General features: G+C 33.2%; 3 protein-coding genes across 6 annotated transcripts; 1 reads left to right on the top strand and 2 right to left on the bottom strand.

Annotated features, from left to right (window-relative positions):
* Positions 1–6,763: 6,763 nt before the first annotated feature.
* On the top strand, positions 6,764–8,293 carry LOC133172013 (serine/threonine-protein phosphatase 6 regulatory ankyrin repeat subunit B-like; the record flags this gene model as incomplete). Its single annotated transcript, XM_061306816.1, has 1 exon — positions 6,764–8,293. A coding segment is annotated over one exon (1,140 nt), but the record flags the coding sequence as incomplete, so codon positions are not given.
* Positions 8,294–9,467: 1,174 nt separating this feature from the next.
* On the bottom strand, positions 9,468–10,149 carry LOC133206162 (uncharacterized). The gene has a single exon (XM_061342088.1). It carries the CDS (start codon positions 10,122–10,124, stop codon positions 9,654–9,656), a length of 471 nt encoding a protein of 156 aa, XP_061198072.1. The 5' UTR covers positions 10,125–10,149; the 3' UTR covers positions 9,468–9,653.
* A 412-nt stretch (positions 10,150–10,561) lies between these two features.
* Positions 10,562–27,501, bottom strand: LOC133172157 (katanin p80 WD40 repeat-containing subunit B1-like). 4 transcript variants are annotated; one of them, XM_061306995.1, is made up of 20 exons: positions 27,301–27,500; positions 25,528–25,658; positions 24,960–25,077; positions 24,591–24,691; positions 24,389–24,430; positions 24,172–24,255; positions 23,553–23,668; positions 23,380–23,451; positions 22,111–22,261; positions 21,793–21,846; positions 21,478–21,533; positions 19,688–19,756; positions 18,570–18,626; positions 17,985–18,292; positions 17,162–17,316; positions 16,573–16,734; positions 15,146–15,222; positions 14,817–14,891; positions 12,254–12,370; positions 10,562–12,076 (listed from the first exon to the last, which is right to left on the bottom strand). In XM_061306995.1, the coding sequence occupies exons 1-20, from the start codon at positions 27,329–27,331 to the stop codon at positions 11,944–11,946; spliced, it is 2,109 nt and encodes a 702-aa protein (XP_061162979.1). In that variant the 5' UTR covers positions 27,332–27,500; the 3' UTR covers positions 10,562–11,943. The 4 variants fall into 4 exon arrangements, with proteins under 4 accessions (XP_061162979.1, XP_061162982.1, XP_061162980.1 ...); XM_061306998.1 differs by having other exon boundaries at positions 18,123–18,292; XM_061306996.1 differs by lacking the exon at positions 18,570–18,626 and having other exon boundaries at positions 27,301–27,501.
* Positions 27,502–27,560: the final 59 nt, after the last annotated feature.

Here is a 27,560-nt window from a genome sequence, read left to right as displayed (position 1 = left end):
ATAAGCTTAAACAAATGAGACCATTATTAGGTGTTTGATATATAGGATGAATTAACACTATATTACATGCTACAAATAGAACTGAACTAAAATGTATCATTCTGTATATGAAAACACGATGAAATAATTCCTTCGTTCATCATAATTTCATAATTAAATCGTTTCTTTCCATTGTAATTACATGTATATATTTACATTTGTTGTGTTTTTCTACTAAGCCAACTGTGAAATTGATTTAAAAGTCATTTTTGTGTATACTCACGCGTAGAAATATACACGGTGAAACTCGCGCTAAAGTGACGTCACAATGATGCTACAGAGACGTTAATAAAAATGTAACATATAGGGCAGCAAGAAATTCAAATATTGAGTATATATTACTGGTGCTTTTAAACGTGTATAATGTAAATATAAGGAATGTTTTTAAGTTTAGAGTGAATTATTGGCGTGTAAATCACACAGACTTGCACGTAGACATATTTTTCATGAATCGCTAGCGCGCTTCATGAAATATGCCTACATGACAAGTCTGTGTGATCTACACACAAATAACTCACACAAAACTTAAAAACATTCCTTAAATAACGGCAACATGAGTCAAACTACAAAGTATCTTGTTTTGAACATATTTTATATTGACATAAGCAAATGCATCAGAAAAAAAGTTCTTACAACTTACTGGTTCCTCTCCTTAAATATAACATTTGTCATGCAAAGAAGAAAAAAAATGCAGAGAAATATTAATGTAACAAGTAACATGATTAAAAGTTTTGTTCAATAAAATAGTAATTTAAAATCTACAGGTTTCATCAATAAATTTATGGACAGCAGCAAATATTGTGTGATTAGTTTGCAGAGGCAAGTCTGTGTCACCCCAAAGTAACAAATGTGTGTTAATATTGACCAACTCGTCAAGCAAAAACAGGCGGTTAAAAAGCTTATTTCTAGCATTTGGATAATTTCTACATGCAAAAAAGAAATGATAAACATCTTCGTATTTACGTACCACATGAACAAAAAGGATTATCGATAATATTTCGTTTATAAAGATCATAATTAAGTAAACAGTTGTGTCTTAGTTTGGTATGAATTGTGTTTGTATAGCGTTTACCAAAAGAATCTGAATACAAAGTATCTGAATATAATGCATAAAGTTGAAAAAGCCAAGATCAAAGTTGGAATAAAAGACATACTAAGTATATAAATTTGTTGAGAATGAGTTTAAACAAATGAGACCATATTAGGTATTTGATTTATGGAATGAATCAACACTATTTTTCATGATACAAAGACAACTGAACAAAATTTATCAATTCTGTATCTGAAAACGCCATGAAAATCAATCCTTCTTTCATCATAATTATATAAAGAAATTGTTTATTTCCATTACAATTATAAAACAGCAAAACAAGCCCAATTAACAACAAAGTATATGAATAAAACGCATGAAGCGCGAAAAAGTTGGAAAAGGCAAGATTAAAGTTGGAATTACCAACTTTTAAGTTGGAATTACTAACTTTGAAGTTGGAAAAGCCAACTTTAAAGTTGGAATTACCAACTTTAAAAAAAATAAAGAAAATTTTACTAATGAAAACCATCTGTTTATTTTCTTGAATGAAAAAAAAAAACTCTGTAGATTCCGGATAAGTGCACATGACCTAAGATCTGAAAGAAGATCGCAATTTGAAAAAAACAAAAACAAAAAACAGTACATACATGTACTCCTAAGAAAATTCCTCTAGGAAAAAATAAAACAAAAAACAAAAGAGGTTACTATTATGTCATAAAATTACAAAAACACAACCATTTACCTAACAAAAATTTACTACAGTAACTTAATAATTACCTAAAGTGAATATTTTTATACGCTGATTTAATATGAAACCTAACTCTTGTTTTTCTTTTTTTTTTTGGGTTGCGATTTTGAAGCTTGATATTTCTAATTTCAATACCAATGACATAATTTTTGGAAATAGTGTGAATACACATTTAATATTTCCTCTTTATGTAAAATAATTACATGTATGAATTGAAGAACATAGAATACATGTATATCAATTTGAAATTCATAGTGGAAAATACTTAGATTAAATATAGTAAAAACTTTGATGTATATAGTAAAAGCTTTGATACTTAATAAACTAAAGTTCACAATAGTAAACCATAGTTATCTATAGCATTTTTGTTAGGGCAATTTACATGTATTTTCTATAAAGCAAGAATGTTTCGAACTAATACTTACAACAAACGTTTGTTGATGAAAATGTTGATATGCAGCCCTAAATATCATTTTTTTTTCAGAACTTTTTTGTAAAACAATTACCGACTTTTTGAGTTGTTAATATCATGGCCATAGGAACGGGGGGGGGGGGGGGGCTATAGTTTTGCCGTTATATAGTATACCATAGATAGAAGCTATTTTATGGGTGTGAAACCTTAGAATAACGTCTGATAACTTTTTTGGCTTAACAAGAAATTTTTGCTTGGTAGTGCCCCTTCCCCACACCCCCACCCCACCCAAACTGAAATGATGGGTTGTGCCCCCCCCCCCCCCCCCAAACTGAAATTGCTTCCTATACGGACCTGCATATGGTTTGATGTTGGTTTTGCCTATAGGTCCATTTTAATTTTATTATCTGCCCAATACTATTTAATAGTTAACACTTAGAAAGTCTTACTTGTATTTTGTTATACCCTTAAAATTGTTTCGTATATAAATCTATACCCAAAAAGTCTAAATTTCCAATGTTTTGCTGAGCAGTAAAAAAATTGGTTTGAATTGAACATATTTTATTGCAATAAATATATACAATGGGATTGGGCACAAGTTCTAAAAACTCCCTACATGTAATATCACCAAAAAAAAAATGAATTAGACGTGTCCAACAGTGTGTGCAGAATAAATTAACTCACAACATAGAAATATATACTGCTAAATTATTTTCTATACACATTTTTAGTATAAGAACAATCAATTACCTCTGCCAGAATGCTGAAAAAAATGATGTTGTATATAGTAGTCCAGTGAAGCATTTAAACTGGAATACGACAGGACAAGAAAAACTGTCCAGAAAAGAACTTTCATACTAAAACTTTAAATGCAACTATAGAGGGGGTCAAAAATGTTATCATTTCTAACAAATTTTAAAAGTGTTATAATATTTATTCAATGATGAACGGTGTGCCATAACTATAAAACATATAAAGGATACATATCGTTAGTTTGCATATACCACTGGTGAAGATTAGAATTTTTGCCTTTGATATCGCATTAAAAGCCATAGCTGGAATTAAAGAAATAAAATAAGATTGGTTTTAAATTAATTTTCATATCTGATATAATTTCAATATTAATGAAATAAAGTTAATGAGATGTAGATTTTAATTCCCAATGATGTATATTTGCAGTGTAAAAAATGAATATTTACCATTTATGTAGCGAATTTTATGACCTGTTTCACTACGCTAATAGTCACATCTGTGATTTAATGTTATGTTCATAGATAAATTAAATTCAATAACGTAGAAATTTTTTGAAGATTTTTTTTATACTCGGAAATAAGTGATGATGTGTTATTTATGATTTCCCATAAGAATAAAATATGTAGTTCATAAAATTTCTTAGCATTATCTACACGAACATACAGGAAATAGCCTATTTTAAGGTTTCAGAATCTCTGTCTCTCTCTCTCTCTCTCTCTTTAACAACAAAAAGAAGATTAAACATGTATGGGTCGTGAAGGCGTCACAAGTTAAGTGCAAGGATAACTATTTGTAATGACAACAAATTAACATAATAGTACTTATTTATTTGCTCTCGTTATTTACCAATAAGACACACGTGACCCCCAAGATTATCAAACCATATAAACAAACTCTAATGGGCTAAAATTAAATTCGCGTAACGACCACCCCCAGAATTTAAAGATGTACCCCTTGGTGTTACCTATAATTTGTCCGTCGCCACAAACGTTTCAACCTGATTAAAGCGAGGTCATTTAAACCGGAGTTTTAATTGTTTCACTTTACATCTTATTATTAAATCAGTATATCCAACGGCGCTTTTCTGGTAAATTTGATTGGAAAGTATAAAATTCACATAAAATCCACTATTGGAACTTTAATCGTATATACAGGCTAGATTTCAATGCGACTGACTCGGTTGGAATTATGTCAGAGTGACTTTTGTATTAATTATTGCATCTAGACATAAAAAAGTATAATTTTACCATAATCAATGACATTGATAGAATACTATCGTTTTCCTTTAAACATAATAAGAATATTGACCACAACCATTTACCTGAAATATAAGTAACTTAACGTACAGGTTTAATTTAATTACACACTACCTAAATGTATTGATTCTTATAGAAAAGTATTACAGGACAGCACAAAATCCTTTCTTTTAAACTCTAAATGCTCCCAGAAACACGTGCTATAGTAATAGGCGTGCGTTAGATTTCCATGCTCAGGTTCAAAATATTCCTAGTAAATGTCGTGTGGGTAAACAGTAACTGATATCTTTTACCTATATATACTAGAACAATTCCCGGAAAAGTGCATGTAAATTTTAATATGACGGGGAGGAAAATTAACTGAGATTCGTAGGCAATGACACTTTGTACATGATACTTGTACATGTTTCTAGTTTGGATGTTCACATTTTAATTTGGATATATATCTCAAGTGAAATTATGAAACTTGAATATTATATCACAATACTAAGTTGTATTTAACTTTAATTACAGATCATACTGAAATGGCGTTAACCCCGGACACCAGTCTTATTACGTAACACCTTGGTACAATGAACTCAGGAATGACCACAACATCCGGACTCCGTGTAAAAATGACCCATCGGACTGCATCACGGGGAAATCACTCACACGTGTGATTCCTTATAAAAATTACCCCTCATGGGCCTCGTCACTTAGTGTCGGTTTCCGCAGCTCACAGAAAAGATGAGTCTGTCCTTTAAAAGTTGTCATCGATGACGGATCAAGATTAGTCCAAGAGGATTTTTTTTTTAAACAGAGGTAAGATTTTCCCCTCTTATTTTTCAAAAGTATTGATCAAAGTTCCTTTTTTATCTTTTAATAAGATTTTTCATTTTACTTAATACGTTGGTTATTGTGCATTTGTTGTAGTTTTTTTACATCCTTATATGTGTCTCCTGTTTTCTTTGTTGTACTGAGAGCGCAATGTAAAACGTTAATCTAACACGATGTATTGAAAGTGGCGCATCTGGTATAAAAAACACTGTTGTGACACTTGAGTTTACAATTGAGTTGCACAATTGGTTGTCTTTTGTAAAGAAGATATAGAAATACACTTATATATACGGCATTATCAACACCAATATTACATTTTTTCTTCAAATCTTGGTACGTAAGAGTAATATACATGTATACTCACTGTGTTTTAATGTCATATATAACTATCGACAATGCCTGGGAATTTTAATTAAGGACAATAATTTGATATACAACACGGTATAAATTTTCATCTAAACAGTAAGAAATTTGTGTTTTGTCCTTGTTTTACACTATTTAAACTGGTTTAATTTTTGTTTTAAATAACAGAGATTATAAAGACAGAAAATTCAAATCTATTTAAACTTGGATCCGCCCACAAAAATGATGTTCAGAATAAATAAGCCAGTGCTCCCGGTGTCAGGCTGTTACCTGCTTACATCACTTTACATGCATTTGTACTTATTACAGATGACAAAAACAATTAGCACTCTGCGTCGGACACAATTTGTTTTCGAGTTCTAGTCATTTACACACAATATGTGCAGGGGTTTCCTGTCCAAATGTCGAAAATTACATGATTCCTTACGCTTTCAAGATGTGTCCCTTTACAATAACGTTGCAGAACAAAAGAACGACTTCATTTCGCATTTAATTCCGAACAGCGAATTTTTAAAGAAAAAAACAACTTATTCTACAAGAAACGGTATCTTGATCATTCAGAATAACCTATTAATTCATGTATATATATATAAATATATATACAAGTTAATTATCCGAGAGAGAAACGTCCACGTCTTGTACACATTATCTCCATTTTTGCAAACATCCACAAAGAAGACTCAATAAAGATTTCCTCCAAATTACTGAAAACATTTGCCAGATACAATTTTGACCATTTGACCTTCAATATTATTGATATAGTATAAAATCTTATCAGCAATCGCTACCGATACACATGCAATTCAGTGTAAAACATAGGAAGCATCCCTCTAGATACTGTACGTGTTTATGTTTGGCACGCATCCGAACGTCTGCTCTCAGGAGCAAGATCAGAACGTGAATGGAGGGAGATGGCATCAGATAAATAGACTCCTTAACTACTTATGTTTTTCTGGCAATCAAACTCATAATATGATTTCCTCACAACAAACTTTTACATGCGCATGAGCGTTTTGGGTTTTGTTTGGTTTTTGCGTTTGAGGTCCTGAGGAAAACAAAGAAGAGAAAGGGTAAGTTAGGTTTACATTGTACTGGAATCGTCCTGGTAATGGAAGGGATACCTGTAAGTTGATAGTGCATAAAACATACGTAAAACATATACGTAAACCAGCAATCTTTTGTTATATCTTAAATAAAATTAAAAAAATTGTTTTGTTTCAGGGTTTGAAGGACCACATACCGATAATGCAAACAAATAACCACTAATATCTTGGGAACCTTTTTCTGAGAACCGATTACGAATCGATACAGAAGTTTTAACAGTCGTCAATGAAAGTTCAAGATAATTTTATATGCATACAATGCCCAACAAGATCCTCGTGGACGAAGACTATTTCCTGTTGGAGTCTGTTAAATCTGGCAAAGAAAAACAGGTTCGGTCCATCTTATCCAATGGGAATTTTAAGTATGTAGATTACGTGGACGGGTTCGGACGCACTGCCCTCCACTGGGCGGCCGAGTACGGCTACGTGAACATTGTGTATTCACTGGTGGAAAATAAATGGGACTACAACGCCACAGACAACAAATCGCAGACCCCGTTACATATAGCGTGTAACCACTATGGTAGTGACATTGCATCATACCTGATCACATGTGGATGTGACGTCAATATTTTGGACAATGCTGGAAATAGTCCCCTGCAAAGGGCCATTCACACAAACCTTGAAGATGTCGTGTATCTTATATGTGAACGAGGGGCTGACATAAATGCCAAAACCAAAAATAACTGGACAGCTCTTCATGAAGGAATACGGGTTGGAAATGAGAATATAGTGCGCCGATTGATTAAAGATGGAGCAGACGTCAACGCTGTCACTCAGTATAAAGCAACGCCGTTTTCTACTGCGATTTTCTACTATCGTATCTCTCAGAGACATGCATATAACTGTCTGGACTCCTTTGCTAAAATGTTGGTTGACAATGGAAGTCGTTTAAGCCAGTGTGATGGACAATGGTCACCTCTTATGTCCTCCATTTCTCTGGGAAACAGTTATATTGCTGGACTACTGTTATACCACGGGTGCCAAATTCCCACGCTAGATCAGTATGGACGAAGTCCACTTGTAGACGCTTTTACAAGATGTGACCCGACTGTTCTGAAACTGATGGTCTTGTGTGGCTACCAGTTGACCATTGACGAAGTGGAGCAGTGCAATAGACGTATTCCGACATTTTCAAGATCTTTCAGACGTTTAGCTTTCTCAGGGATTGATACTTCAACAAATGGAGTCCAGATGATGGCGTGGCTTAGAGAACGATCCCATAACCCAATCTCACTTTCAGATATTTGCCGATTCAGTATTCGTCAATCGCTCAACAAAGGTTCGGGAGATACCTCCATATTGGAAAATATCAGGAAGCTTATCCTTCCAACTTGTTTGAAAGAGTTTATAGCTTTGGATGAATTCAGTCATATCTGCTGAATGCCACGAATGGACGTGTCGCATGTCGTAGGAGTTGAGAAAGGTGTAACTTGTGGAGTATGGATGGCTGAATAGTGTACTAAAAGTAGAATATTTCTTGTGCTACATGGAAAAAAGAAATGATATAAAAAAGTTTTTGTTCATTCATTGATTTGTAAGCATGAACATGTATATGTGAAAGACTATCTAGATGTCAAGGTGCTTCCCATTTCGTGTTTCACACTATGTGTGGAATCTAGGGGATCTCATTACAATTCATTGAAATCCAGTAATCAATCAAATTTAGAAAACTTACAGCAGCTGTAGTCTCCATTAATATGAACGCTTTTATAGATTAGCAATGTTTATTTATTTATTTATTTTTGGAAATAAAAGAGTTAAGGAAAGTTATTTGGTATAATTCTTTCTATCGTTTTTATTTAACAAGAGAAATGGGTTTTTGAAAGCCTGACTAGCAGGTTAATTGTGAAATAACGATAAACGCCATTAAAGCTAGAAAACAACCCTTCGGTTTTATGTCTAATTCTATCGTTACTGTACTAAAGTCGCTCACAATTTCTTTTAGCATGACAAGAAACGGCAATTAATGCTTGCAGTGAAAGATTGAAACAATAGCAGGATCAAAGAACATGTGCGCATAAAAACATTCATGGTGTGCAAATTTGTTTCCGTGGTGAGTTGCAATGTTTCGTCATATAAAAACTCGACAAAAACAATTCACCAGTGGACTGATGTATACAAGCAAGTGCGTGTACTGGAATTAGGGTACTAGATGACTCGTGTCTCAACACAAAATACCTCTTGAACGACGTAGTTCTTTGTGAAGAAGTTCAACAGCAGGAACTCAACTTTATGATCTTCATTAAGATTTTGAAACAGCAAAATGATTCAAAACGACACTTATAAAATAGTCAGTCCTTATCTGGGCAAGATTAGCAATATAATTTACTTTTGACGGTTGTAGCTGTTTAATGTTAACAAAAATACGTGAATAATTTTAAGAATATCCATTAAAATCACTTTATACACTTAACATCGACATGGTTAATTAACTACAGGGAACGTGCTACAACATAGCCCTATACATGCAGTTTAAAGACAATATTTAATGTTTTATATCGAAAGCGATTGAATAAATCTTTGTATAATCGTTTTGTAATCAATTTTCAAAGCAGCACATCAAAGCAACATACACACGTAAATCTTGCAAGTGCGCCTTTTACTTGCCTCAACCTTGCACGTGATCGTATGGTTAACCATTAATTGTGTTAACATCCTTTCTCCATTCAAATCGTTCTGAAGCTGTTCTAAACCAAAAATTTAACTCATCTAAATTCAATTAAGTGTCTCTTCTTTAAAAAAGATTCGAGATGTAATGATCTGGATAAGAACATACAGGTTTATGACTGGTCACGTTACTATCTTTAACAGGCAGGTCAAAGGGTCGTATTCCGTGTCACTGTCAACCCACTCCCTTTGAAATGGATTTTCATTTACTTCTTTCTATAACATGTTTTACAGATAGAGTTACAATTGCCCTTTCCCGATGCTTAACAAACCATAATGATTCTACATATTCATTTACTGTTGTAGTATCAATTGATTACAAAATAAATGTAATAACAATACTAGCATGATTATGGTTCCGTGCATACTTCTGTACACTTCGATTTATAATCCATTCGCCAAACAACATGTGCATTATGTGTCACAGCCAACAAATTTTAAAAAAAAAATAGTCACAATTGATTTAATGTCTTGGTTCAAACCCCACGTCCGCGCATTGATAAAACGCTTTCGGTGCCTGATTATTGTTTGGTTCGTATGTCACTTGCAAAAAGTGCATAGTGTTGGGTGGTTCCATAGGGGCGCGAACTTTCACTGTGTAGATATGGAGGGAAGGTTCGCCACCGTCGGGAACGGTGGCCAAAACCTTTGGTGCAACAGTCTGTCTCTCACTCAAAGAAATAACGAATTTCCCGGGGTTGGTTTTGTTGTAATGGTCCAAGTTCTTCATGAATGTGACAGTGATGTTCTCCCCGCGGCCGTAGAAAGTGGCGTCACGTGCAGGCTGGCGACCTCCACACGGGGCGGTGGTCAAAAAGCAGTCATTTGCCCCAGGGGTATTGATGCCCGTCATGTTTCCTCTCTGGGGCGGGCTAAGGAGGCATATATGACAATAACCTACTGCAAAAACGGACGCAAGCAGTAAAATCTTCATAACTCTATTATTGCCGTGAACACTATGTTGAAAACGGATCTTGTTCCAACTTTTATAATTCTTTCTGTACAAATGGCGATTGGTCCCTTTCTGGGTTAGTTTATGAAGACTTAAAACCTTCCTTATCAAACTGTAACAGTACAATATGGATATATTCACATAATTCATAATAACAAAATCTGACCATGCATGTTCTAGATAATAATGGTTCATAATCTCTCATACTGGGTCAAATCGAAACGCTTTGATAATTCATAGAATGAGTCATAGTCACATTCTTTTTCAGCGCAATTTTCCCCCACCATTTATAACATTATTTTTATACATGTGCAACATTGATTTTAATGATTAATAAAGAGGCAGAGATCAAAACATTCCATGCTAGCCTAATATTAATGAATATTTTCTCAGTTTATGAAATAAAAAGAACCAAAATGCATGTTTTAAAATTTTCTTTTATTTACATTTTTCAATTTCAACATTTCATCAATGAAAATCAAGCACTGCGAAAAAAATAAAGCAGAATGCATAGGCAGAGATAGAAACTGTAATGCCTTTATATTTGTGTGGGGAGCTCAATAACTTATATGTGTAAATGAGAGTGCAAACTTACAATGTTTAAGACTTAGCAGTACACATGTACTTAACCATGTATATCTGGATGTCAATGCAATATTAAATAACAAACATGAAACATAATTAAAAATAAGATTAATTTTCTTAGATAGAGCCTACAATTTTCACACTATTGCTCAAACGAAGCTTTTACACCCGGAAGAAAACGAATCATGATATGTAATATTAGTTTACTTTCATACTAGTACCTGCTTAGCAGATACTCGCTCAGATTCATATACTTTTTCATTTACTCTAAGTTTTATTGTATTTTGTCTTAATTTTTTAAAAATTTTTTAGTATGTAGTGTTTAATATAAAAAAAAACCAACTAGTTTTCAATAACAAGTACTTCATAATGAACAACCATTTTGCTGCTACTGAATAAAAAAAAAAGCACCCCTGATTCACGAAATATATAAAGTAGTGTTATCTTAGTAATACTTTACTGTAAACATACTGCTGATACCTGTACAATATAACACAGGAATCATGGAGTCAATTAAATTTCTTACAGGTAGATCAGTAATTCATTATTGCAAACACATATACATACAAAACTTGGTACATGTATCTCTTCAGACTTCATTTCAAACGACATGTGGGATCTTCAATAAAACAAAAAAGAAAGATTGTGCAACTATTGCATTGATATGCATCACCTGGGAATGTTAACAACCATATATATGCTTCAGTAAAATACTAACAGTTTGTCATCAATCATGGAGTGTAAACTGCTAAGAGCATCATTTATGAAACTTACAATTCTAGCACTTTCATTTTCACAAAAAATATATATTTGATATAAATATTAAACATAAAATTATTAAAAATGCTACCATTTCTCTTACATTTCAAAATTTGAAGAAAAAAATCACATACAAATGGTGAACTTTTGAAAAAAAAAAAAAAAAAAAAAAGAGACGTGTTTGAGAATGTACAAGCTCACAATATCTTTGTACTTTTCACAGATTGATGTAAAGGACTTGTTCAGAATCTGAACATTAGGAAATAACTTTGTGTGAACAGCACAATTTTTGTCATTATCACATCATAATCACAGACTGTCTTCGGTTCACCTTTGACAATATTGTAGAATCTTTCAAAGGCCAAAGGTCACCCCTCAAATCCCAAGGAAGCATAGGAAAGATTCTTCAGAGTTGGTAAAAAGCAGCCACACACATTTTGAGTCATTGTTTTGTTTCTCAGTCCATGCTTGCCATTAAAATTTGAATTTCACGAAGCAGTTGTCCAATTTTCCCTGGTGCTCCCATTCTCTTTGATATTGTTGTTCGGATCATGGAAAGATTTTCGTAGCACTGTCTGCATTTTCGATACCTACAAAAATAATATGACATAAATTAAGTGGAGATAGAGTTAACATGTGTTAAAGTCTTCCTGCAGAATGCAAAATCCATTTTTTAAGGCACTTTATGTGATATAAAAAAAACTAGAGGGAAATATTTAATACCGTTATATAAAATAAATTTTTACTTCTATAATGCTTGAGAGTACCTTTCTTCTCTGGATATATCCACCCCTTGACTTGGTGGAGCGGTCAGATTGGACTTTATCACTGGTCCAAAGTTCTTCAACATAATCTTCAGGGCTTCACAGGCCGCTGTCACATAACTGAAAAGACAAAGTTATCTGAGATGTTATGTTCCCCTTCACTCATAGAATCTTCATACTCATATCGGTTGAAATAAGTTAAGTAAATTTTAGCTTTAAGTTTGAGAACACAGAGCAATAGGTCACATGAGTGACTCTGTCCTTTTTATGCAACTATATTCTGACACATAATTATCGTTTCAATTTTCTTTAAAAATGAATACTACCTGCAGCCTGAATTGTGCTTAAATTATTAACTTAGTTTGTTTCTCTCCATAGAGGAGTACAGTTTTCTTCTATGCAAGTATTTTCTCAGATACATGTATATAAAACCTATCTGTAACTGTTCTTATCTCTCAAGTTTTTGAAGTACCGTGGTAAGTTAGTTAAAACTAAGAGCATTGTGAGCACTGAGCTCACAAAATGATACCCCCACTCCCATTTGACTGTAATGGCAAAGTCTATTTTTTGCTATGGGAAACCCCAAATATCTGTCTGATCAGAACATAAAATAGGAGGTGCATAATGGCACCATGTAATAAAGATTCTGTGAAAGTCTCATTAAATCTTATTCAGTGGTATAGGAGGAGTTGCGGATAAGAAGTGGGTACCCCCAAGTGTTATAGATGTATGGAAGGACAGTCAACCCCATCACTTTATACCCTCGCTTTTCAAGTGGGGAGTATAACTCTAAGGCAGTGTTCTTAGATCAATATTCTTGATTTTTTTATCTTGACTCTTAAGCAACTGACCTTAAATCTTTTGACTTAGACAGGTTTCACTTAGATGAGGTTTACTTATTAAAGATATTCAATTCTTTGAGTTGTAGTACATTGTATATACAGCTGGAAAATAAACAATATTTGATTTTTGACTGTCAGACCTTAAAATATGTAGCTGTCTACCTCTAACTGTAATGTTATTGAGAAAATGTATTCAAGTTAACACCTGTAAATATGTAATACATGTAGCCATATAAATAGCATTGATCCTTTGGCCTTTATATCTGTTCAAAGAACATTAATAAATCAATGGGTGTCTTCAACTATCCATTCCTTACTTCTACAAGAGTATTAAATATTGGGACTGTACATTACAAAATGTTCAAATTACTGCATCACAATATTCATACAAAGAATGAGTGCACTTTAGTACGTCATTTGGAACCTTTTTGGCTACCCATTTTAAGCTTTACATTACAATATATCGCTTAATTAATCTATGATTATTGTGCAAGTATATTCTTTTGATATTTATTCCTTGAATTTTTTGTCATACATATTTCTATAATTACAGACAATGTCATTGAAAAGAACATATACAAACCTTAAATTCCGGAAATTTGAACGGGACCATTTACGAATTTAGGGTATCCGCAAATAGGCGGAGTCATTTAAATCGCATGGATGTGGAATGTAAACATTAGCACATATATGATTTTTTTTCGCACTGCGAATTTAAATGGAGAAGAGAGAGATTGTGTAGTTTTATGGTGCACAAATAATAAATGATTCTAGTGTTTAGGGATGGGGAAGATGTCTCGCCCTGCAGACCATTATACAGAGGCGACATGAGCCTGTACATGTACTTACTAATCACACTGTCAATACCAGAATTCTTTCAAAACACCCCTAATGAAAAATACAAAGTAAAATAAGAGACATATAATCTTCAAACCCTATTAAAATTTGCACAAAAATCGTCCATAGTTTAAAGTTGAAAGTACGATAGATACTGTCACAATAGAAACTTTCAATAACAAACACAATGAAATGCTCAATGAAAGCCTTAGCGTATCGAACAGTGGAATGTCACATGAGTAAAGTGATTATAATATCAATCGTTGACACTCGGTGAACTGTTAATTTAGTGGCTAATTCGACCGTAGTTTGGAGACTTTTTCAAAAAATTAGATATGAGCCGCAATTTGTCCAACATTGTCCTTTGGATATGTTGAAGTTTAAATCAAAATACACATTCTGTGCAAATGAGACCAATGGACAAGTTGCAGCTCCATGTAAACAATGTCGTTGAAAACTGGTATGCATATGAATAACAATAGAAATGTGACAAAACTGTTAGACCCCCGTCTCAAAAGCTAGTGTCGCTCGGCATTATTTAATACTTTCATGTAGTATAATATACCAAAACCTGCTCTTAAGACATTGTTTAATACCTATAAAACATAAAGTTTATGAACTTTGGAATTTTATTTTGCGCAAAACACCGGGACCCAGCTCTCATAGCTTAAGTGCACTCATCCTTTTTAACCAAGGACTCCAATGACTTGAATATTTGGTGAGCTTTAAAAAAAAAAACAGTAAATATGATTTTGGAGGTTAAAAAAACTTAAAATTGTCTTAGTTATTACATTAAAATGGCTCTATAGTCAGAAGAATAGACACTGATACTGTGATTATTGGAGGGCACTTGCACATACTGATGCAAGAACTTAAGAGTATTTTACCTGTCATATTTGCTGTCCATCAAATCTTGTACTTGTGGCAGCAAACAGGAACACAGATCTAAACTCCATAACCCTCTATGAATTGATATACCAAAATTAAAATTTCACATTACAACATAAAACCACAATAAATCAATGCAACCTATTTTATACTGAGCCAAAATCAAATAAAAATACATGTATAACCATGTCTCTATGACATAATTAATCATTATGAAATTTTTTATAATAAAAAAAAATATTTATGGGAATTTATCATTAGTAAACAACCATTTTACTTTACATACACCCAGAATAAAAATCTTACAGATTTATTTGTCAGTACTTACGATTTTAAGTTTAATACATTGAGCAGATCGACTATCACAGAAGGATCTTTCATACTTATAGCTGAATCAACTGCAGCCTGAAAATTAAATGTTTGGGCATGTGTCTTTATAGATTTAAAAACAAGATGTGTTTGTGAAACACTGATGCCCCCCATATGGCAGCTTATGACGAAGGTTAAAGTTTCTCAAATGCAAGTCAAAATCCAGGCCAAAAGATAAAAAAAGTTGATACCCAAGAAAGATCTTGTCTCGAGGAACACACCTGTGAAATTTGAAAGACCTTGATACAACTGTTCAAAAGTTATGGTGAAGGTTAAAGTTTTTTTTTAATAAAAGTCAAATGTCAAGGTCAAGGTCAAAGTGGTTGGTATCCAAAGGAAGATTTTGTCACAAGGATTACATATGTGAAGTATGAAAGCCCTAGCACCAACCATTCAAAAGTTATGGCCAAGGTTAAAGTTTTTCAAAAGTAGGTCAAACTCCTAGGTCAAGGTCAAAGGGTCAAAGTGGTTGGTATCCAAAGGAAGGTCTTGTCACAAGGATTACATATGTGAAGTATGAAAGCCCTAGCATCAACCATTCAAAAGTTATGGCCAAGGTTAAAGTTTTTCAAAAGTAGGTCAAACTCCTAGTTCAAGGTCAAAAGGTCAAAGTGGTTGGTATTCAAAGGAAGGTCTTGTCACAAGGATTACATATGTGAAGTATGAAAGCCCTAGCTCCAACCATTCGAAAGTTATGGCCAAGGTTAAAGTTTTTCAAAAGTAGGTCAAACTCCTAGGTCAAGGTCAAAGGGTCAAAGTGGTTGATATCCAGAGGAAGGCCTTGTCACAAGGAATACACATGTGAAGTTGAAACCCTAAGCACCAACTGTTCAAAAGTTATGGCCAAGGTTAAAGTTTTTCAAAAGTAGGTCAAAGTCCAAGGTCAAGGTCAAAAGGTCAAAGTTGTTGGTATTCAAAGGAAGGCCTTGTCACAAAGAATACACATGTGAAGTTTGAAACCCCAAGCACCAACTGTTCAGAAGTTATGGCCAAGGTTAAAGTCTCATAAAATTTTGCAAAAGTGGGTTAAACTCCAAGGTCAAGGTCAAAAGGTCAAATATGATGGTACCCAAAGAAAGGTCTTGTCACAAGGCATACACATGTGAAATATGAAAGTCATAGCTCCAACCAATCAAAAGTTATGGGCAAGGTTAAAGTTGACAACAGACAGACAGACAAACAGACAAACGGACAAACAGACAAACGGACAAACAGACAAACAGATAAACAGACAAACAGACAGACAGGACAAAAACAATATACCCCCGGGATCTTTCGATCTGGGGGCATAAAAAACACATCTGAAAATACATGTAAATCATTTCTTATCTAAAACAAAACCAAACTAAATAATGAAAACATTACAGTCATTGAAAGAATATATACCTTTGTGTTTCCAGATGTCCACATGGCTCGGACTATTTGAAGATTCTTGCTTCGGTGTGATAATACTTTGGCCATGGCGTCATGTCCACTTGACAAAGTTGACAAAGCTTCCCCCTCAGAAGGCACTCTTTGTACACCATATCCCACATCTCCACCCGCCTTCTATACAACAGAGTTAAAATGTGCTAATTGTCTCACAAGAAAAGCATAACCCATCCTACATCTGCCATCTCACATCTTCGAATTATACACAATTTTCTTTAGAGCATTTTTATAGCAAGAATGTTATTCAATTAACAGTGCATCAAAAATATTTTGGTGAAGAAAAAATAAATGGAAGATGAGAAAATTCCCATCTAAGATAGATGAGAAAATGAAAATACCGAACTAAGCATAAACATTGCATCTTGAATGTTTATACCCCGTAATAGCAGTTAACGGTTTTGAAAAAATAATCTACCAATTTTTTACACAATTTTTAAGGTACAGTAACAAACACTTCCTATCAAAAGTATTGTAAAACAAATTTTTATTCTACCATTCAAATCACTTTCCATTTTTAAACTAGTTGTCATTTTAATAATCATACCGGTAGAAAGTCCTCTGGTGAAATGCCAGATTTGTCTTCCTCTGGTTGTCGAGGGCTTGGTTTACTGACCGGCTTGACAGATGTTTTGTTGTTTGACTTGGATGCGACTTTGCTGGTTTTGGTCGGTGCTGGCTGTCGGACTGGTTCCAGGTCACCTAGTAAAGTTGGTTTCATCAAATAAATGAAAAGAATTTTTAAGACTTACTATATAAAGTACATCAGCTTGGTCAACAAAACATACTCTCATTGCCCAAGAAGAAGTCTAGCTGTCTTGACAGGTGCAATCAATTTATAAAAATTGTTTTTGTTTACAACATTTTTTGAGAGGCTTTATTTATTCTGATGATGATGATGAAAACAACCACAACCTCTTTAAATGCTTGTTTAAAGTCTGCATACAATAACCAACAAGACTGCACTTTCTTTTATCTTCCAGAATGAAACTTTTACAGGATACACAGATTTGCAGTTAAGGGGTAAGAGAATATATGTATATGAGGAAAGTGAGTCATGATTAGATAGCTTGATATATTTCTACTCCCTATATTTTTCTCTGATTCTTCCACTTACAGCAAGGAATCAAACTTTGGAGGAACACTTTTCCCAACAAGTCTATACTGCCTTTTTTTTTCAACAAAGAATCAGAGAAACATGCCTACATATATTTTTCATTATGATATAAATATGTATGAGTATACAAGTATTTTCTTAACATAAGCCTTGGAAAGCAGTTTAGAAAGAAGAGGGGCAATGCATTCCTACACCATTCCAGGACACCTCTCCGAGCTAGTCAGCATGCAGCATACAAATATATGGGGCCTACCATCATCCGAGACTGATTTGGATAACTGACTTTTGCGTAAAGGGTTGGATTTACGCTCCGCTGAGCATTTCCGTTCTGAGGAGAGTTGACGGTTGACATTACGAGGAGAAGAGACATTTCGTTTTGTTTGGAACATACCATCATCAGGAGGAGGTTGGAATGGCTCAACTGGCCGTGTTGGGGAATGTTCTAGTCTAGATTTGGGTCGAAATATTTCCCTGTAATCTTCAGGATTTGCGATTTCAAATGAATCATTATCTTGTTCCTCTTTGTCTTGTGTTGGTTCTTCGATGTCTTCTTTTGGTACACTAAAATTAAAAAAGTTCGTTGTAGTTCAAAACAATATTTTACACTCATAATCAATCCATCTACATCTATTGTCTGCTTTAAAAATATGTTTTCTATTAAAAAATTAGTTCTAAACAGAAAAACAATATTCCTTCACACATTTAAATTCAATAAATCAACAATTTGCATTTTTTAAAACTCTATATATATCAACAAAAAATGCCATTCTTGAGCATGCATTAGTAAAATCCCTGACCATTAGAACCGAGAGCAATTGATGACAGGTAACAGTCCTACCTGGCTTGTCTCGAGGACTGGGTAGGCGGTCTCTCTGTGATGAATTTATTTCGACTGCTGAAGGATGAAAAACAAACACAAAACGTTTAAGCAAGCCAAAACATGCAGTCAAATGACATTAAAAAATCTTTCACATTTTATTTCATCTCTGGAGATTTTTCAAAATGTTTCATACATTCCAATTTAACCTCATGCAAATGCCTTGTAATCAATATATTAGTGCAAACAATTACCATGTTAGAGAGAAAATAACATTAGCCAATAAGACAGGACTACATGTGGTCACATACAACAGAGAGTTATTTAATAAAGTAAAACTCATTAGGTACGAACAGTGCGAATTCTTAGCTCGAATATAGTGAAGTTTTCTTGGATCCCAAGCTTTATAAAATTTATGAATTCCTTATATGGATATAATGAATTACGGATATAGTGAAGTAATTTCACGTCCCAGTGACTTCGTTATAATCAAGTTTTACTGTACACATAGTCGCTATGGCAGTCTAGACTTTGATTAAAAAAAGCATACCATTGATTGCAAATAATATGTTATGAGATGTTTACATGGAATGAAAGGGAAATATTCATCGTTAGTAGCAAGCCAAATACTTCATGCAGATCATAAAAGATGTCAGCAATGAACGGCCTATCTCGAAACATAACTTTTATTCAACACCTGTTTTTACATTCCAAAGTAATCTTTATTCTTTATAACAACACAAGGAAAATATCAAAATAATTGAAAAATGATGAAAAAAAAAATGAAACACTAGTTTCTATTCATCGTTGCAAGCCACGGGTTTTGTGTCCATTCTATTTCCATGAAATAGAATGGACACAAAACCTGTGGCTTACGACGATGGTTTCTATTATAGCAGAACCCAATCTGAATATATCTTCTTACTGTTCTTAATCTACTTGTATATATTTAATACCTACACTCAGAAATAAAATGAGATTCTGTTTAAGAAGAATGCTCTATCAACACCTTTAATAATAGAAGTAAGCCCCCCCCCCCTCCCCAAATATCCACAGCACATGCATACATTGAGTGCAACTCAATATGCCATCATGCAGTCTACCAAAAACCCACTTCCAATAATACATGTAATACATACTGTTTAAGGCCCTCTGATACAGAGGAATTAGATATACTTAAATCTGTGAAGACTTCATCTACATCTTTACTGAAAATGAGATGATGAACATGGTGATAAGAAAACATGAAAGGAAATTATAATACATCAGAACTGCCAGTATCATAAAATGAAAAGTCTTAAGGAGGGAATACTGCGGCTGCCTAGGTCCTCTGCTGCTTAAGATTTTTTAAAAACATTTTGTTTACTTTAAAATGACTTATATTGCAAGACAGCATAAAAACTTACTATGACAATACAAGCATATGACTTTATTATTATAATGAAATTGAGGTGGACAGCTATGCAAATTCCAGTATTTCAAACTTTAGAGAAACGGAAATCAGAAGAATAAATATATATTATTATAACAGTAACTTGATCTGAAGAGCCATTTCATGTGATCTGGCTCTTCAGATCAAGTTATTGTTATAATGATTTTATTACATACTCCGCTATAATTAGCAAAATATAACAAATGATAACTTTTGGGATCAATTATACAACATTTATCCATAAAACATTTTTTGAAGAAACTTTTTGCTGCGCAAGATAAAAAGGTCATGTATACTGTGTACTACAGAAAGGGGTGATATGGATTCCGAAAGCCACAGTTTGGTGATCAAGAAAGTTGGATCACACTGTCACAAGATTGCATAAAATTGAGTGATATACACTTGGGTTTATAATAAGTAGAGAAAGTAGACACTCATATAAAGCAAAAATTATGGGCTGGTAGCTCTGATTCATGAACCACAAAAAAAAAAAGAGAAGAAAATAGACATACAGTGGAGCCTTGTTAATCTGGACACATATAATCTGGATGCTTTACCTTCCAGATGAAATTTGTTGGGATCAGAATTTTTATTTATATCTCCAAATTTTGATAGGTCTGTTTCAGTAATTCAGATCTTCTTAAGTCAAAATGATTTGCTTGGGAACACAAACGTCCAGATTAACAGGGGCATGTCTGTATATCAATACGAGTCTCTTGGGCCACAACACTCATCTGACTCACCTTGGAACTGCTGTTCCTCAGAAGAGGAAATATGAAGATTTTTTCCTCTATATTCCCATGTAAAATTCTGACTCCATATTGTAGCTTAACCCTGGCCCCAAGGAAACAAAACTTAAGCAAACTTGAATTCATACCATAAGGGAATGCTTGAATACAGGTGTCTACAGGACCATGGAAAAACTCGAGATCAAGTGTTCAACATTTCAAGAGAGGAAATTAGACTCACTTCAAGGGATCAAGAAATTTGAGAGATCGAAATTCAAGCCATCAAGAGTCACCTACATTTATATTAATATGACTAACTACAAATGTATGGCCTTGCTATTTTGGATAAGATTTTTTTTGCTAATTTTACTCCCCTACATTAATCAACGCAATGTTTGCATATCAATATGATTTAGTACTGCTGTGCTACACTTGAGGAGAATTTTTTCTTAAATCCTGCACATTCCTAAATATTTCCTTCCACTTAGTATTTTCTTCTTTATTTCTAATGAAGTCCTTATTGTTGTTATCTCAAGCAATGCATACAATTTACTTCAAAATAAATTAGAACTGGATTTTAAAAACCATCCAGAACTCCAAATATGAAAATAACATGTTAAAGCTCAACTGTTTCAAGGTTCCTCATTTGACAGACAACAGGTGGACACCAGACACTTTTTGATCAGGAAAGCTTATCTGAGCCTATGGCTCTGGTGAGCTAATATTCTCAAGGTGGACTTTGAAAAATATAAATATGCGGAGTATTTACCTAGATAGATTAGATCCAATTTCTTGATGTGGGATACCACCAAATGGCTGCACTCTCTGTAAAAATAATGTCAATTCTACATTAATAGAGACTCTCATTCTTTAATAGATTTCAAATTGTACAGGTGAAAAAAAGACATACACATGTATTTATTAAATACATGTACATTTTAAACTCTAAATGCAAAAAGAATATGAAATTTCAGTAACTAAGTGTTACAGATGAATGTCTTAATAGAATTCAGTTCAGAACTGAATTTCAGGGTTTTTTAAAAAATTATTTTATACAACAGAGTCTATATTTAATAAATCTAACCTTCAGATCTACTACAAATGTTGAAACATTGGTCTGTGAAAATGATGCCCCAATCTGCAAAGAAAAGAACAAAAACATGTATCAAAATCTGGTGTCCCTAAAAAAGTAAATATTACACATTTAGCTTGAATATTGAACAAAGTTCAGGATTTCAATTCTAAATTGTGGTTTAAATACTGAACCAAGTTCAGCACTCCACTCTGAAATGTCATAAATTTTAACAAATTGAACTAAGTTTAACATTCCACTCTGTGATGTCTTAAATATCTAAAATAATGAGATTTACACTCCACGTCTGAGAGAAAGCTATAACCGTACCAGCTGATTCTGTCCTATAGCCATGTCTGCTACTTCTCCCCAGTTCACAGGAATAGAGTCGTAACATTTAGAAGGTTCCCAAGAGTAAACTTTTAGTAAATCTTTTGTGCCACTAAATAAACAAGTTCCATCTGGGTGGAATAATATGTTTCTGAAAATTAAATTACCAAGGTATGACATTTTCAACAGGCACAGTGCTTACAGAAACAATTTGATGTCTGAATGAAAACCTATGTTTAGGTCCAGTCAATATACCGGTACTGTGAAATCACTAATGTTAAAATCCCATACTGCAGCATGATGTTTCTCCTGTAACTACAGAATTAATTCCCTTGAACCAGTCATTTTTCCTCAAAACATTACAATTTGATCCCACAAAAATAAGTGATTTTACAGTACTTTATGCCATCCTAGGTGCATTTCTAATTTTAACAATAATATAAAGTTATCATTATATATTATAAATTATATATATAATAATATAATTATATTTTACATTGTCAATAGCCTCACTGGGCCTGAAATTGAGACCATCGAAAATTTTGCATATTTACACTGCAATTTTGGATAGCAAGACAATTCTGTCCAAAGCGCTTCTTGCATTACTTGTACATATAGTTTTCTTGTGGAAGTAATAAATGAATATGTTAGGAACATACAGTTAGTAATGTTTTGAGATTTACGAAAAAATATATTGAGACAAAGTGCATTTTTTGTGTGCAATAAATATACACTTTTTTTCAGTGTGTGGCACTGTAGCTCCCTGGTGATACACCACATTTTTTTTTAGATCAGTGAGCTGCAGATCTGCAGCTAGAGATTTCCAGTGTTATGATAATGAGAATTACAGAAAAATGGAAGTTTCTGGTAAACAATTTAAAATACTGTAATGTGGGTCAAATGTTTATTTCCCTTGAATTTTGCTGTCCTGTCGTGAATAAGGTAAAAAATGCTCGACATTTCATGTGAAGGTAGTACATACCACATGTATGTTATTGCTAACACAGAACTCAAGATACATTTTAAACATGCAACAAAAGTGTGTTATATAACAAACTTGTTTGTATACCAAAGTTTATCTATATACATGTAGATACTGACAGTTGTAACTATTTAAGGTGAGAACCTAGTAAGTTTAAATAACTTGTGCTCAAACTTTTTGTATAATATATATTATTAAAAAGGAATCATTTAAAATTAAGAATCACAAATTTTAAACGGGCAATTACACTGCATCTTTAAAAACTCTTTTTAAATATTTCTATCTACCTGACTGGGGTTGAGTCTCCATCAGTTGTGGACACCATATTGAAATTTTCTAAATCCCAGAATTTCACAGTCCTGCAAAATTAGAGGGCATATTTTTGGAGATAAGTTAATTCTAATTATGGAACCATAATCACTCATTCATTTCAGAAACACACACAAATTTCCTTGAGTACCTGTCAGAACTTCCTGATGCAAGTAAGAGTTCATTGGGATGAAATTCCACAATATTTACTGGTCCCTGGTGATATGTTAAGTCTGTCAGAATTTTGCCAGCAGTGATATCCCAGATCTACAGTCATCAAAATGTTTCAGCAATAAAGGTAACAAAGAGCACGAGTAGTTCTATTTCACAATGTAAAACAATACTTCATTTGAATTATTAGGAAATTAGCACTAAACCACTGTCTTAAATCTCCTTATAGCTCTCTCCTAATCAAGACTGCTTGATCAAATAAAGTATCCTAATCTTGGATTATCACACCTAATGTGTGACATTATGTTATAAACCAATGAAAATAATTGTTTACATTGCAATTGCATTCAATGATATACGTTTCGTAAACTGCAACTGGATATTGAAAAGCTGCATAATTTCAAAGGTTTATTTTTTCAACTATGCTTTACTATCATTGGTCAATATTTAAATAAGCTACGAATGCTCTCTTCTCATTCAACCACACCTAGAATGGGAGAGAATCATACATTTTGGACATGGTATTTGACGATGGCAATAAATATTCTTTTAAGTGGTTTGTAAACTGACTTTTCTATTAATTTTCAATTAAGACAAACCTTAACGACACTGTCTTCTCCAGCTGAAGCTATCCATTTTCCATCAGGGCTGAACCTCACACAGTTCACTCCATTCTTGTGACCCTAAACAAATATCACAGTTTAAATACCTTTAATTGAAGTTTTGCTTTCAAGTGTTACATCATTGTGTAGCTAGTCATGAATATAAATACATCATTTCTAAGGAATTATCAACAGAACATATTTTCAATCATACCCTGTATGTATAAATGCATCCCTTCTTTCTGATATCCCACAACTGCAAAAACAATTATAAGTCAGAATTACATGTCCACAAAACCAAATCCAAACCACAAAAATCTGTCTAAAATAAGCAATTCTACTGTAGATGTAACCATGTTTTTCAACATTACAGTCTGGTATTTCAACATGGATGTGATAAGGTGGTTGAAGTTTACCTTAACATTGCAGTCCAGGGAACCAGAAGTGCAGTAATCACCGTAAGGATGGAAGTCAAGGCTCTTAATACTGGAGGTGTGTCCTGTTAGGGTTCTCATTACTAAAATGTTAGCAAGGAAAATAAACAATTACTAATCACTTCATTTAATACAAAGAAATAAAGCACAATCTTTCAACTGTAGTCCACTCTTTCTATGGTACACTGTTTCTGTATTTAGTAATATGTCTTTCTGAATCAACAAGGTAAAACTAAAATGTCATACAATTTAAGAATAGTTAAGCAGATATATTGATCTCTTCAATAACAAAGATCCTTTACAAATATAAATTAACAATTACTTTTGTCTTGTATATGTAAACCCCCTTACTTTTGGCTTGTTCCAGGTCCCAAACCTTCAGGGCCCCAGACATTGACCCTGCTACTACCATTTCTTCCTCATGTCCAAATCTGACCGATTCCACTGGAGTAGTGTGTCCACATAGACTCTTTTAAAAAAATCATAAATAAATCAAGATTAATTAAAAGGATTTGCATAAGTAAAGGTCTGTGAAATATGGTAAAATATTGTAAGTTATAATACATGTAGTCATGTACTGTAAAAAAAAAATTATGTCAAAATCTATTATACTTCAGGCATCTGACTTCAAAACTCAAAAGTGTAATATTAGTGGTTGCCTTTACATTTTTCACTGTAAACTTGTACAGTCTATCAATATCAATCAAAGCAATATAATTCTTGCATGCACCAACTAAAAATTGAACTTCTGTGCTCGATTGAAAAATACATGCACTATAAATTTTCATCCTGTGAATTGGAAAAAAGTACATTTATGATAAATACTGTAAATTTCTTACATATATCCTGATCAATTGTTGTAGAAACCTGACAACTGTAACAATGATTAGGGTTTTACTTAATTATCTTATTTCCTTACCATTAAACAGTTTGGTTTGCCAACAATCCATAAATTGACCTTTCTGTCCTCTCCTCCTGTAACAATTACTCTGCCCGACTTCCTGCTTAAAGCAACACAGTTTACATTGTTGCCATGTGCAACATATTCCTCTGAAAATAAAATTTAAAAAAAATTATTTTGAAAATAAAATTTAAAAAAAAAACCTTTTATTTTGCATATCTGTTAATGTTGAATAGTATTGACACAGACTTGTGATTATTTTTACATATTAAGGACAATCTTATCCATGTCAACTTGTAAACAGAACATCAAATTGCTGTCAACAAGTCTAATCATAACCTGGAGTCTGGTTGCAAGCTCACCCTATTTTAAAGAGAAAAAGTCAAGGATACCCAAATAAGGCAAAATTTCAGTCATAATGTTCATAACAGAACAGCAGATATATTTTACCATGATGAACAATAAAATCAGTATATAAATCATGTTAATTGTAATTTACAAAAGTAACTTGTAATCAGAGGTTTGGACTTCTGTGTGATGATTACCACTTAACTTGACATTTGGGATTCAAATTGTTGTGGTTAAAGCTGGATATGTTTGTTACAAGTTTACTCAGCACTGATTTTGTTTCAAATTTTGTTCACACGACAACAAAAATTGCTGCATTATGTTACATTTTATTCACCTTTATAGTGAGCACAGCAAGCTCTTAAAGCAATGTCTGGGCATTAAATTTTTTTTCAGCAGTTATCTCCCAACTCACAATCCTTTGCAAATTGTATCTCACTACCAAGCTACACTCTTGCTAGAACGAATGAAAAATTAACAGACTTAATTTAATCTAATCAAATTGCAGATAGTGGATTGAAAGCTGTTAAAATTTGCATTTTTACAACTTGGTAAAGAGAAAATGCCAATGCCCTCTCCACCTTATAATTTGTAAAAAAAAAAAAAAAAAAAAAAAAAAAAAAAAAAAAAAAAAATATTCAAAAAAATTTCAGATACATGTAATATTATTATTTCAATAAAAATTTTCTATGAAGAGCTGTTCTTTGGCTTTGAAGGTAAACAAGGATTGAATTGCCTATACCCCCATTAACCTTTTAGTTCCAGTCAAGACCTGATTTTTCTGAGAAATGTTAGAAAATGCAAGATTGCTATGGACATTCTGCAAGATTCAACCTGAATTTATTTTGTTTCAATAAATGAAAACTTCTGATGTCTCTTGGAGAGAAATTCTTGTTACTAGTCAATAAGTGCCCCTAAGCAGAATCCAACAAGATTCTTGCCCATGGGAAAAGCAACTAACATACCATATCATGTGATATCAAAGTCAAGAATGACTCTTGTGCAGTTTACTGAAGAGACAGATCTAAGTTATAGTAAAGTGTATGCTAAGTGTCCGGTAATAAATACACAACTGTGCTCATCCCAACAATTGTACAGTCATACATACTAAGAGGAAAAAAATTTTCTTGCATGTTAAAGAGAATGGAGATGCATTCATTTTCAGCAGAATGTAAACAATTTCTTCAATTATATTACATCGTCATCTTTTCCATACAATATTCGTATAAAATTCACCTTTCTCACTTTCTTAATGCTATGAACAAACTTTGTTCTGTTTCTTCCGTATACATGCAGTATAATTAAATGTAATTATACACTTTTTGTATATTTATGTTAAACAAGAGTATTTAACTAGATTACAAAATATATTAAGTTTTCTCTGCGGAGAAAAAGATGAAACACAGAAGACAAAATTGCTATTTTTGCAAGTAAAACACGTACGAAGTTTCCATGATCGTTTTGTTTGGCTCATTTTGGTTAAAGTCTACTGATATTAAATATCCTCTTTCGATTCTATGAATTCAGCTCATTAGTCTTCATGGTGATTAGGAAATCAATTCAACATTCGTCAATTTTGTCATCCTCTCAACCATCCAAACTGCTATGAAATATGGCTGAACAATGTGCTTCCCTGTAAAACCTTTTACGATTAGCTATTATCGTAACCGGTAGTGCTTCAATCTCCAATGACATTTGTCGTA

This window comes from Saccostrea echinata, unplaced genomic scaffold (assembly GCF_033153115.1).
Source record: "Saccostrea echinata isolate AGI-Se365-2 ecotype Australia unplaced genomic scaffold, CSIRO_AGI_Sech_v1 ptg000054l, whole genome shotgun sequence".
In the NCBI taxonomy this organism is placed as follows: Eukaryota; Metazoa; Mollusca; class Bivalvia; order Ostreida; family Ostreidae; genus Saccostrea; species Saccostrea echinata.
The sequence above is the reverse complement of the archived record's forward strand: the minus strand, read 5'-3'. Positions and strand labels throughout refer to the sequence as shown.

What these genes read in the sequence shown, in the direction of transcription:
- LOC133206162 (XM_061342088.1), bottom strand. Translation starts at nt 10,124, where the DNA reads ATGAAGATTTTACTGCTTGCGTCCGTTTTTGCAGTAGGTTATTGTCAT.
- LOC133172157 (XM_061306995.1), bottom strand. Translation starts at nt 27,331, where the DNA reads ATGAGCCAAACAAAACGATCATGGAAACTTC. An exon ending in GATGCATTTATACATACAGG is followed by an intron (nt 24,256 to 24,388) that starts GTATGATTGAAA and finishes ATATTTGTTTAG; the next exon opens with GGTCACAAGAATGGAGTGAA. An exon ending in AATGTATTAAACTTAAAATC is followed by an intron (nt 14,892 to 15,145) that starts GTAAGTACTGAC and finishes ATCAATTCATAG; the next exon opens with AGGGTTATGGAGTTTAGATC.